This window comes from Anabas testudineus, chromosome 13 (genome assembly GCF_900324465.2).
Source record: "Anabas testudineus chromosome 13, fAnaTes1.2, whole genome shotgun sequence".
Taxonomy (NCBI): Eukaryota; Metazoa; Chordata; class Actinopteri; order Anabantiformes; family Anabantidae; genus Anabas; species Anabas testudineus.
Window position 1 is genome coordinate 2434879 of NC_046622.1, and position 12183 is coordinate 2447061.

At 37.3% G+C, this 12183-nt stretch overlaps 1 protein-coding gene across 1 annotated transcript; it reads left to right on the forward strand.

The window, feature by feature from the left end:
• The first annotated feature begins 1014 nt into the window (after window positions 1–1014).
• flot2b (flotillin 2b) lies at window positions 1015–12084 on the forward strand. Its single transcript, XM_026370954.1, has 11 exons — window positions 1015–1063; window positions 2307–2388; window positions 2913–3003; window positions 3699–3822; window positions 4169–4287; window positions 6058–6171; window positions 6266–6385; window positions 7421–7635; window positions 8680–8863; window positions 9801–9950; window positions 10277–12084. Exons 1-11 carry the CDS (start codon window positions 1015–1017, stop codon window positions 10313–10315), a joined length of 1287 nt encoding a protein of 428 aa, XP_026226739.1. The 3' UTR covers window positions 10316–12084.
• The last annotated feature ends 99 nt before the right edge of the window (window positions 12085–12183 follow it).

Sequence of the window (12183 nt, forward strand, 5' to 3'; positions counted from 1 at the left end):
TTATTGATCTCTCCTGACTTCAAATGTGTTCAAGTGTCAGGTCCTGGCACATTTTCTGACTTTAGCTGCAGAAGGTATTTGCCTCAAAGTGCTTCTAATTCTGAAGACTCGATTATTATTCAAGAGTTCTGCACTGATCTTTGTGTATTCAATTTATTTAATTAGTTGTTGTATGTACTATTATTATTATTATTAGTAGTAGCTTTAGAAGCCTATGTATTATTATTTTTATTATTAGTAGTTTTAGAAGCCTGTGTATTATTATTAGTAGTAGTAGTTTTAGAAGCCTGTGTATTATTATTATTTTGATTATTAGTAGTAGTAGTTTTAGAAGCCTGTGTATTATTATCATTTTTATTATTATTATTAGTAGTAGTTTTAGTAGCCTGTGTATTATTATTATTTTTATTATTATTAGTAGTAGTTTTACTAGCCTCTCCTCTTTTTTATTTTACTAACACTAATATTTACTAATATTTTTTATTTTACTGGTCCTTCCTCTGTATGTTTGTGTTTTTTATTTCTACTTTATAGGTTTTTTTTTTCTTTTTTCTTTGTTGTATTCTATTTGATCTCAGTGTTTCCTCCTCTGTTGTATTTTGTTTTCTTTTATTTGTTTGTTTGTTTTATTTGTTTGTTTTTCTTTTATTTATTTGTTTGTTTTATTTGTTTGTTTTTCTTTTATTTGTTTGTTTTATTTGTTTGTTTTTCTTTTATTTGTTTGTTTGTTTTATTTGTTTGTTTTTCTTTTATTTGTTTGTTTTATTTGTTTGTTTTTCTTTTATTTGTTTGTTTTTCTTTTATTTGTTTGTTTTTCTTTTATTTGTTTGTTTTCTTTTATTTGTTTTTCCGGTGTCGGCTCGTTACGTCACTCCGGCGTCGTTAGGTGGGGCGGGGGCTGTTGTTGCTGTCGTCGTCCGGGACACGAACGCTCGGATTTTACATTAAACATTTTCAGTTCTGACCCAGTACAAGAACCTGCTGTTCGGTAGTTTGTCTTGTGTCCTGAACAACATGGGGAACTGTTTGACCGTGGGTCCGAACGAAGCTCTGGTCGTCTCCGGTAGGTGCTGTCTCCTTTTAACGTCACCGAGCTAACGGAGCTGCAAACGTTAGCTGTCACACAGCTAACAGCTGCTAACTAGAAAATAAAACCACGTTAATCTTGTTCTCAAGTGTTGTAGGACAGCGGGCGCATGTGTTAGAATAATAAAATCATCTGTCAATACATGAATTTACCGTTAAATCGCAGTTAACGCTAACGTGATTAGCAAGTCGTGCTAACGCTAATTTAATTTGGGTCACATGACTGCAGCGCTTTGGTTGATCAACAGAGAAGTGATTAGATTATAACAAGCACTGTTATTACGGAGCACAGAGGGAAGTAGTGAAAGAAAAACATAAATAAATATTAAAGCTCCGGGTCGCTTTAGTGGTCACTAGATAATCTAGTGTGTGAAATTGTCGAAGATGTGACATGAGTCCGGATTTTGTTGTGGTTTTAAAATGGTTTCAAATTCATCTGAGATTTAAACCTACAAATGTCCAGATTATTTAGATTTCACATTTTAGAGAGAATCACATACATGAAATCCTCAGAGAGCTGTTCAATATTCAGTATATAGAAATACTCAGAACATATCTGTTTACCTCATCATGATTATAGATGAAAACATGCAGGTTATTTATCATAATATATATATAATCATTAATCTAATTACATATATTAATCAGAATAATAGGTTGCTTTCAGTGTACAACCATCAACTATCATTAATTATTAAACTAAAACACTCTGAACATGTTACTTAGACATTAAAATGGTTTTCATACATTTAGTGTCAGTTGAACAATAAATCTTCAGAAACCTGCATGAAGAACCTAATTATTCATGCACCAACATTTTTCAGGGTGAATAAGGCCAGATTTAAGTCTTGGTGAAGACACTGAACAAGCCGTTTAACCGTCCTCACTCACCTGCAGTTATTTAGCCAGACTTAAATACCATATAGAGCATTCAGAGAGCATTGTGAATAACAGAAGTACTACACATCAGCAGAGCTCGAGGACAGCATCCACTCAGACTCAGAAGATGAAATCATATCTTTCATCCAGAACAACTAAACACAACATACTGGCCCAACCAGTCTTGTTGTCTTCACATAACATTTTCTCAGCTGTGTTTATTTTACCTGGCCTAATCTCACTACTAAAGTAAAGTGGGTACAGAAATAACAGTGGATGTCAACATGTTCAGTGGTGTTGGATGGCAATGTTTTGTCATGAAACTCTTCCCCTTCCCTCAGGTACTTGTTGTGGTGCTGATGATAAGACCTACGTCGTGGGAGGATGGGCCTGGGCTTGGTGGCTCATCTCAGACACCCAAAGGTGACAACATAGTACAAGCAGTTTTTTGCTTTCTTCAAATGGTCTTTTAGTAGCTCCTTAACATATGTTTGTGCCACTGTGTGCTACTCATCTCAAACAAGTGGATTATGCTATAAAAAGGTTTCTGTTCCAAATCATTTGGATAAAATGGCTGCAGCTGCAATGAGCTTTGGCTGCTGTGCTTTTCCACTGGGATGTCAGTCCCATTAACTGCAGACAGTGTGTAAACAAGTAGAAGATAAAAGCTGTAATATACTATGTTCTGTTCATATTTCACACAATGTACATACAACCGGCTCTATGGTCTTTTTCTCTGTCAAGCCTACATGACATGCACACACTTTTCTCAGATATGCAGTGTTCCTTGGCTGGTTAATCTTTGTTAGGATGTTTATAATATCATTTTTACATCCCTGAGAGGTGGGCCTTGAACCTAGGAAGATTGATCTCCCAGTGTCAACACTACACTGTGAGTCACAATATAACCAGACGCAGCCTTGAATCTGTGTTGTGTTCCCTGCTAGGATAACCCTGGAGATCATGACTCTGCAGCCCAGATGTGAGGATGTGGAGACAGCTGAGGGAGTAGCTATCACTGTCACTGGGGTGGCTCAGGTAAGACCACATCCCAGCATCTTTTCTGTGTCTCTAAATCTCTAAATTAATCTGTCCTTAGCAAAGAATATCAAAACCTGGAATCTGAAGTGTTCTTAGATTCTTTGTCTCTTTGGTGTATATATTGTTTTCTGATTTACAAGTTTACATGTTTGTTTAGACAGAAGCAGAACCCATCAGCCGTTGTCTGCACTACACGCAAGTCAATTGTAGTTTTTATCTGAACATGCATAAAAGAGTCATCATAAAGAACCAAACCAAAGCATTTCTCCTGAAAATATGTAAATATGTACACCTCAAACTCTCTTTACTCTTCATAAACAAATTACTGCATGAGTGAACACGTGCAATGACATGTTCCCTTTATGAACATGAACCAGAGACTTCACACGCTGATTATGCTTCTGGTGTAGACACAACGTTACAGCTGCTTATGTATAGACCACAGTAAACATTTACAAACTTTGACTAGGTTAAATACACAAGCAATGTGTATGTTTGTGTAATGTGTTTTTTTTTTTTTTATCAAGTTAAAATTTCATTGAAAGATTGGAGCAACTATGGGTTGTTATTTGACCTTTACAAAAACTGACAGTTTTACTCCTAAATTATAAAATGCATGTTACAGCTGTAGTTATTAATAAAAATGAAATATCAAAAAAACAAAACTGACCCTTTAATGTTGTTGTCTTTAGGTGAAAGTCATGACAGAACCAGATTTGCTGGCAGTTGCATCTGAGCAATTTTTGGGCAAATCAGTGATGGAGATCAAGGCTGTGGTTCTGCAGACTTTGGAGGGACATCTGCGCTCCATTCTAGGTATGGACATCTCATCTGTTTGTTAAAATAACATGTAAAATACTTATCTGCTGAGTATTTTCTTTTTAATTGTTTTTTCTTTAAGATAGCATAAAACAACCATCACACACTCTTTAAATCAGGAAATTATTAATTACCTAACTAACTAATCTTAGCTCGTGGTTGATTTGCGGTGGCAGCAGCAGTATCTGTTATGCTGCTGCTGTATTATTAAATTATTACACACTTGGACCAGCTTACTTTTTACATAAACACAGTATTTCTCTTCACATTCAGCTGAAATACAATCTGCTGCTGGTTTGTGAGAAGTGACGTTTTGAAATGAAATGTTTTTTCTCTTTTGCAGGTACCTTGACTGTAGAGCAGATCTACCAGGACAGGGACCAGTTTGCTAAACTGGTGAGGGAGGTGGCCGCTCCTGACGTGGGCAGGATGGGCATCGAGATTCTTAGCTTTAGCATTAAGGTGAGTTCAGGACAAAACAACATTAAACACAAAGAAACAAGTTGGTTGGTAGCACACACTCAGCCACCAGGATGACACCTCTAAACAACATGGGGGCATTAAGAAAAAAACAACTGGATCAGGAAACAGGACACAGGAAAAAGCAGCTAAACAGCAGATCCCTGGTCATATTTTTCCACATAAACAAATTCTAAAAATGTTCTTAAAGAAGTGGTCCATTATCTCCCACAGCCTCTTATGGCCCCATAACTGTCTTTACAATGAATCATGGATCCAGCTGGATCACCTGCCCCCACACAACAGCTCCACCTGACTACAATAGGAGGAAACTCTTCGGGTCACACAGAGTCCCAAAGCTGTGTTTGTCGTCTCCTGTAATACTATTATGTTATTTTCAGAAAACACAGTGAACGCAGCTCTCTGGCCCTTCATTAGCAGTTGTATTGTTTTTAGCCAAAAGGGAAAAATAATTTATTTTGTCTTACATCCTAATTTCATCCCTGCTGGTAAAGTATTCAAGGGTGGAGGAAATGTATTCTCCAAACAGGACTTTCACAATTTCTGACAGTAACTAAAAAAAAAAAAAAACATCTTGTGTTTAATTTCCAGTCAACTCTTCTAAATGTTTGGTAGCTATGCTGCTCAATTTTATAGTTTTATGGAGTCAAACAAAGCTTTAAAATGTTCCAGTTGTTAGGTTTGATAAAACCAAACGTGAAATAATTAAAGTTCATGTTTAGTTTGTAATAAATCATGATGTCATACTGTGATGTATTTAATTAATAGTGGATTGAAATTAATGAGCTGTAGATTTGTCCTCATCACAATATTCAGTTGCAATATAATAAAACTATCTCCCTACTTCTGAAAGAAAAAAAAATAGAACTGATTAGAAGTTCCTGTTTGTTTGTTGGGCATGGCTCTAATGCACACACAGCTCAGCAGTGATCATGAGCACTTCGCTGTATCCATTTCTGTATGACGCGTGAACAGTGAGAAAGAGACCAACATATTGTTTAGTCATTACTGTAGAAGTTCAAACATTTGTCGACATGGTTTAATATGTATTAGCTGTTGTATTTTGACATTGTATAAAACCAAAATGGAAGACGCCATTTATTTTCATTGTTTACATTCGTTGTGGAGGCTGCTGCTTTTTAGTCATCACTGCTGGGACTTAAGATGTTATGGGAGGAGACGCCCTCAGCAGAGATCACTGTTGTTGATTAGAGCTAATTGAGGACTGATGCAGCCACAGCGGCTGACCATAGTGCTTCACTGGAAGTACAGAGTTCATTTTTATTACATCAATTAGTCCAGGTCAATGTTTTCTGTGATGGGCCAGAACCAGTTAGCTCATTAGTGCAGGCCTCAGACATTTATGGATTTTCTTTATTTATGTTTTTCTGTATAGATAAATCCAAAACTCCACTCTGTGACCCCACTGTACTACTACATGTGAACTGAGTGATACTGTAAAATTCCATGGAGTGAGGCATCTTTATCCCAGAGGATCATTTAAATATCAGAATTCACATTTTCTATATGTCTTGAAAAGTAAAGAGTGTCAGATTCAGTAGGATAGAGCTGTTATTTCAGTGTGTCAGAATAAAGAACCTTTAGTAAATAAGGAATTAGATCTGACTCAGTATCAGCAGATAACAAATATTAAAGAACTCATATCAGGACATAAGTCTTGATCAGGGCATCCTTAGTTTTTACCTTTGACTACTTATCACTTGTACCTGACCTTTGTGTTTGTGTTTGCAGGACGTCTATGATAAACTGGATTACTTGAGCTCCCTTGGAAAGACCCAGACTGCAGCGGTTCAGAGGGATGCAGACATTGGTGTGGCTGAGGCAGAGAGGGATGCTGGGATACGGGTAATGTGATTCAAGTAGCTGGAAAACTGATAAGTGGATTTTGCTTTGCAGAACAACCAACTAATCCTTTCTGTACTTTTCTGTCACCTCTTAGGAAGCAGAATGTAAGAAGGAGATGATGGATGTTAAATTCCTGGCCGACACCAAGATGGCCGACTCCAAACGAGAGCTGGAGCTGCAGAAAGCTGCTTTCAACCAAGAAGTCAACACTAAGGTGGACACCTGATATTTTATATACAGGAGCTGATTTACCCTTTTGGTAAAGCAGTGAGTCATGAAGATGTGGTAATTACAGTCAAATTAATTACTTTTGGGGTAATTACAGTCACCCCAAAAGATCCCCCATATAAGTGAAAGCATTACAACAACCAATAGTGTTTGAAACTCAATTTACTAAAATATATCTTTGATTAACGTGTAGCTGTAATTAGTGCTGTAACATTAGGAGACTGACACTGACTGATTTTCCACTTGTGAACCGTAGCTGTATGTGCTGCTGTAGACACCGCGCTGGCATATTACAAGAAAATTGAAACTCTCAGCTTATGCTGATACCTGCTCTTAACATTGTGTTACCGTCGCCTCCTCCTGTACCTACTGAACTGCAGCTCATCCACAGGTCACATAGACCGACCGGTAGCTTCAGGACTTTTCTGATTCAAGTCAGACGGTACTTTTAGCTATTTCTGAAATACTGTGGTACTAGACTACAACATACACACAAGATTGGACTGTACAAATAAAGAAGCACCAACACAAAATGTGGATGTAGGATTCTTAGGATTCACGTCAAATTTCAGTTAATTTGTGGTAATTTCTCTGAAGTTCTGAATCTTCTTAAAGGTAATCCTAATTAAAAACGGCAGCCTTGAAGTTAAGAACTAATAACTTGAGTTATATTCTCAGAATTGTTTATATGGACTGATAGAAAAAAATGTATTTCCATATTTCCTAGCCAAGCTTTTTTTGTGTCTAGCTCGGATTTACAGCACTTTATTTAACATTTCAAAGTTTCTAAACATACCAAGGACATGTTGATGTGGAGAAATGTGTTTTCTTCTACTTTAAGACACCTGGAATATTTCTATTTGATGGAAATATTGGACGGAGTTTTAATATTTAACAGTGTCGATGAAGAATCATGTGACCTCAGATATACAGTATATAATTGTTAGGAAACCAGCCACGTTTGAACAACTAAATGTGTGATGCCTCAGGTGTGAGACAGTCTACCTGGTGATGTTTTCAGAAAGCAGAGGCTCAGCTGGCGTACGAGCTGCAGGCAGCCAAGGAGCAGCAGAAGATCCGACTGGAAGAGATAGAGATACAAGTGGTGCAGAGGAAGAAAGAGATCACCATTGAGGAGAAGGAGATAAACCGGACAGAGAAAGAGCTCATTGCCACGGTCAAGAGGCCCGCTGAAGCTGAGGCCTACAAAATGCAGCAGCTGGCTGAGGGCCAGAAGTAAGTGAAGACTTTTTTCCATTAGCTGATCAGAAATCAGAACCAGAAATAGGTTAAAATAAGTACATGAATTGAAAGAAGAGTAAGTGTAATGTATGAGATAGTTATCAGTAAAGACCTAACACAACTGTCTGCATCAGTCCTCACTGCAGCTTGTAGCTGAGTTAAAACTGTGCCCAGATATTTAAAGGACTTAAAGGACATTTACTACAGTCCTGACAGAAACTGCCTCATTATGTCTAAAATCAACACACGTACAGTATCTTAAGTTTCAGTTACATTTAACTCATAGCGGGGGTTTATAAATTCATCCACCACAAGTTGAAGGTCCCTGTTTGAAAAGCAGTCTTTTCTTATTAAACAGCACTTTCAGTTCTTTGCTCAACTATTGTTTACTGTAGCGATAGACCTTAATCATCTTTTCAGGAATGATGATTTCTTCACAGTAATAGATCCAGGAACTGACCACATCTGTTAGCTCATCAATACCCTGGATGATTCAGTATATTCATCCCACACATCACTGTTCAGCAGAGCTTGCTCTGACCAGATTACTTGGTAAAGTAATTAGAGAAACACTTGGTAAAGAGGTATTCTCCAAATGCAGAGCACTCCAGTAGTCATTTTACAGCTGTGTTTTAAGCTGTGGTCCTTTATAGGCTCCAAATAATCAGGCAAAAATGTTTTCAAGAGGTTTTATAAAATGGAAGGTGGGCATGAACAATTTATAGGCAATCACTGCACCTGACTGCATCACTGCTGCCTGCTGCAGAGGAAATAATGTGTGATTTCTGAGGAAAGCAGGAGTAAAATCTCTGGTTTTAATGGTTCCCACACGAGTCTGGTCAAAACAGTGAGTGAGAGAGAAAAAATGACAATAAAAACATGTTAGTTTAGGTCACTTTCAGCCAGGTGTAAGCTTTTAAAGGTTTCTGTGACACATTTTTTCTGATAAGCAGCATATTGTGTGACTCAGGTGCTTTTGATAGATGTATTGAAATAAGTTATTTTCGGTTATTTTAACTCGTGTTTCCCCTACATCAGGATGAAGACGGTGCTGATAGCCCAGGCTGAAGCAGAGAAGATCAAGAAGATCGGAGAGGCGGAGGCTTGCTCAATCGAAGCAGTGGGCAAGGCGGAGGCAGAGAAGATGAGACTGAAGGCAGAAGCCTACCAGCAGTACGGAGAGGCAGCTAAGACTGCTCTGGTCCTAGAGGCACTGCCAAAGGTACCACACAGTTTGACAGTTCGACGTCCAACATCTACGAACAGCAGTAGTAGTAGTAGTTGGTTTACATGGCAATTGTTTTGCATGATCCAATGCCAGGTTAGTGTATGGTTCTCACACCGAACAATTGTTAACCCACAATTTTTGGAAATCTTTGTTCATTTTGTGCTAAATTTCAGTAACACATCATATACACTCACATGGAGTGAACATTAACCCAGTCTCTATCAGTTCTTTCTTCTTCTTTGATTAATCAGCATTCTACCACACGAGCTGCTAGAAAGGGGTAGAATGATTTTAAGTGTAACCACAGCCAGGGTTTGACTTTGAGTATTTGGGCCATGAGGAAGATTTTAAAAAATATTTTTAATGATGAGAAAAAAGATTCAAGTAAAAACTTGAAATGTGTCGAGAATAAAGTGGAAATGTTGAGAATGAATTAAACTACCAGCTTTGATGCATAACATCAACAAAATGCCCTCTGTAGATGAACTAGAGACGCTGGAGACTGGAGACACAGAACTGGTTTTAATAACAAAGGTGTTATTTGTCTTTAAGCTCTTAAACAGTGTGGTAATAAGAATTAGGACTTTCGGTTGTGCCGATAATTGCATCTGTTCAGAATGAAAAAACACACAAACTTAGGAGAGCTGGCTGTAGATGTACAAGGGAAATAGCTGGTAATGCACAGATGCAAGAATGGCTGCACATGCATGTAATAGAGAGAGCGTAGAGTATGTTATATCACAGGCTGGGGCCTAAAGTCCGACACCCGGGGCCCGGCAAATGAATCAATCGGTTTCTTCTATTTTTGCAGCACTTAAAAGCAGCAGGACATGTTCTGATAAATCCTAGGTTCCAAAAAATGGAAGAAATATGCATATCATTCCCCTCATGTCTTCGTGCTTACAGTAAACACTTAACTGTATCTTTGCAGATTGCTTCCAAGGTGGCAGCGCCGTTGGCTAAGACCAATGAGATTGTCATCCTGAGCGGGGAGGGCAGCCGCGTGACGGGCGAGGTGAATCGCCTTCTGGCTGAACTTCCTGTGTCTGTCAATGCTCTGACAGGAGTGGACTTGTCAAAGGTAAAATGCTTTCTAATGGGAATGTATAATAAGTACCAAGCTGTAAAATGCACAAGATGTTTAAAATATACCTGCATCTGGTCCTTGGCGGGTGATAATTTCAGACCTTAATTATATCAAATTTATGTTCTACAGCATTTTTCACACATTCAGTGTGTTAGACTGTGGATTTTTGCTTTTTGATACCAGTGTTTTCATTAGAACAAAACAGTGGTGGGTGTTAAAAATGTAGGTCATGAAAGTGCCCTATCTTAGTTATTACCGGGGTTTGTTTTAGAGCCTCAGAGTTTCAGTGCCAGGGTGAATAAAGTGTTCTTTTTTGACAGATCCCGTTGCTGCAGAAGATGACCAGCACTCAAGCCTGAAAACCGAAGACTCCACACGACTCCAGTATCTGTTGTATGCACTCTCATAGACTGCCTTTAATACACTTGAAGAATTTTGTTTTTTTTTATGTATATACTGTATACCAAGTGAATTTTGGATACCTCTGGTGCCTTACTTTATACAGGACCAGAAAATCTGCATGCACTGCTGCTCATTCAAAAGTTATTTATTTACTTTTAACATGGGAATATTTTGAGTTGTGTCTTTTTGAATTGTGTAATGTATATTGGCCCATTTGTATAAAATACCATTGAAAAGGAGAGCTGATATTCAATTGGTGACTTCTACCCAGGTCACTTTTATTTATTGCATGATAACACCTTTTCTTTGGCATTTATACATCGGGGCCCTGCATTTCAGACAAGGCCCGTGTTTGTTCCAGGCCTTTTGTTGATTTATATACCTCTGTCTTTATTGCTAGACACATTCCCTAGATAATCTGAACCTTCTCTTGGTAATTGTGGATCTTTCTTTGTACTGTATTGTACATGTTGTAATTTTTAACTATCAGATGTTATTCAGGTTATTTTATTTCTCAGTGATTGATTTTTATGATGTAACAAAGGTGCTCACAATCCTAAATGCAGCCCCTTTTGTTGTGCAAATCACAATCCTTAAATATTTACCAACTACTGAGTTTGAGGAGTTTTGTCTGCTCCTCCTGAAGGATGTTTAGTAATCAAAATCCTCAAAACTGTTCATATCAGGAAATTATTATTATTATTATTATTATTATTATTATTATATATTATTATTATATGCTGAGAGAAAAAAGATGCTGTGCAGTTAAGATTAGTACAGTTTGATTTGGTCATGAATAAGATTGAACTAATTAAACATTAAAGGCCAAACAATGCCAAAACTATTAGATTATATTTTAATTTTTACTGTATCAGGAAGGACACTGCATCGTTTATCTCGCAGTGATGTTTAATTTCATACTACAAATATCTGTAGATGCTAAGCCATGTTTGACAGTGTGTCAACAAACCAAACTTTTACATATTTCACAGAAAACTCGCTTTCTGTTCCATGTTTGTAAGTGTCTGCATCTATTTGTTTTATTACTGTGGCTGTAATATAGAGTGACGTTCGTTTTATCCAGAGTACTTTAACTTATCAGAAAGATGTTTGATCTGTTTTAATCTGTGATTTTGCTGTACACGGTCACGCTGCTTTGTTGTTTTGGGATTAAATGCACCACATTAGGCTTCAGTGCAGCAGTACAGGAGCTGATGCTACATTTACTAAAGATTTCTGGAATATCCCTGTGGGGGGGTGGAAACTCCCATGATATTTCATAGAAAAAACCTGCTTGTCTCTTGCTGTATTGAGCTGCATTCATGCTAATGTTTAGTTTGAGCATCAAATCTCAAGCTGATAAAATAAACACCGTGGCTGAGAACACGGCTAATAGCAGCATACTGACACAGGGTTTAGAGACTGTTACTACTGTTGTTAACTGTTAATTTATTTGTTTCATTCTCTGCTGATAGTGACCCTATCAGTGACTTGACAAATACTGTGACCGTGATTTGTTTTTGCAGACAAACATTGGTAACTTTATGTGTGCAATGTATAAACTTTCTAATTCTAAATGTGTAATGTGAAATTTTGACATAATTACTAATGTTATTTACAATACATACACTGTGTCTCCAATGGCCATGAGTTCCTGTATGCTCTTGATGCATGTCATCTGTCCACTTTTAACTAATATCATAATAAATTGAAATGCCATCATTTATTTATTTTATTATTTTTGCACAATTTCACTAATGAAGCTTCTTAATATTGATTCAAAAGACACAACGATTAAAGCCGTCACTCACTGTCAGTTTTGTTA

Excerpts from the sequence above, each read along its gene's own strand:
- flot2b (XM_026370954.1), top strand. The coding sequence starts at position 1,015 with ATGGGGAACTGTTTGACCGTGGGTCCGAACGAAGCTCTGGTCGTCTCC. Across the intron at positions 6,172-6,265 it reads AGAGGGATGCTGGGATACGG|GAAGCAGAATGTAAGAAGGA; the intron begins GTAATGTGATTC and ends GTCACCTCTTAG. Across the intron at positions 7,636-8,679 it reads CAGCTGGCTGAGGGCCAGAA|GATGAAGACGGTGCTGATAG; the intron begins GTAAGTGAAGAC and ends CCCCTACATCAG.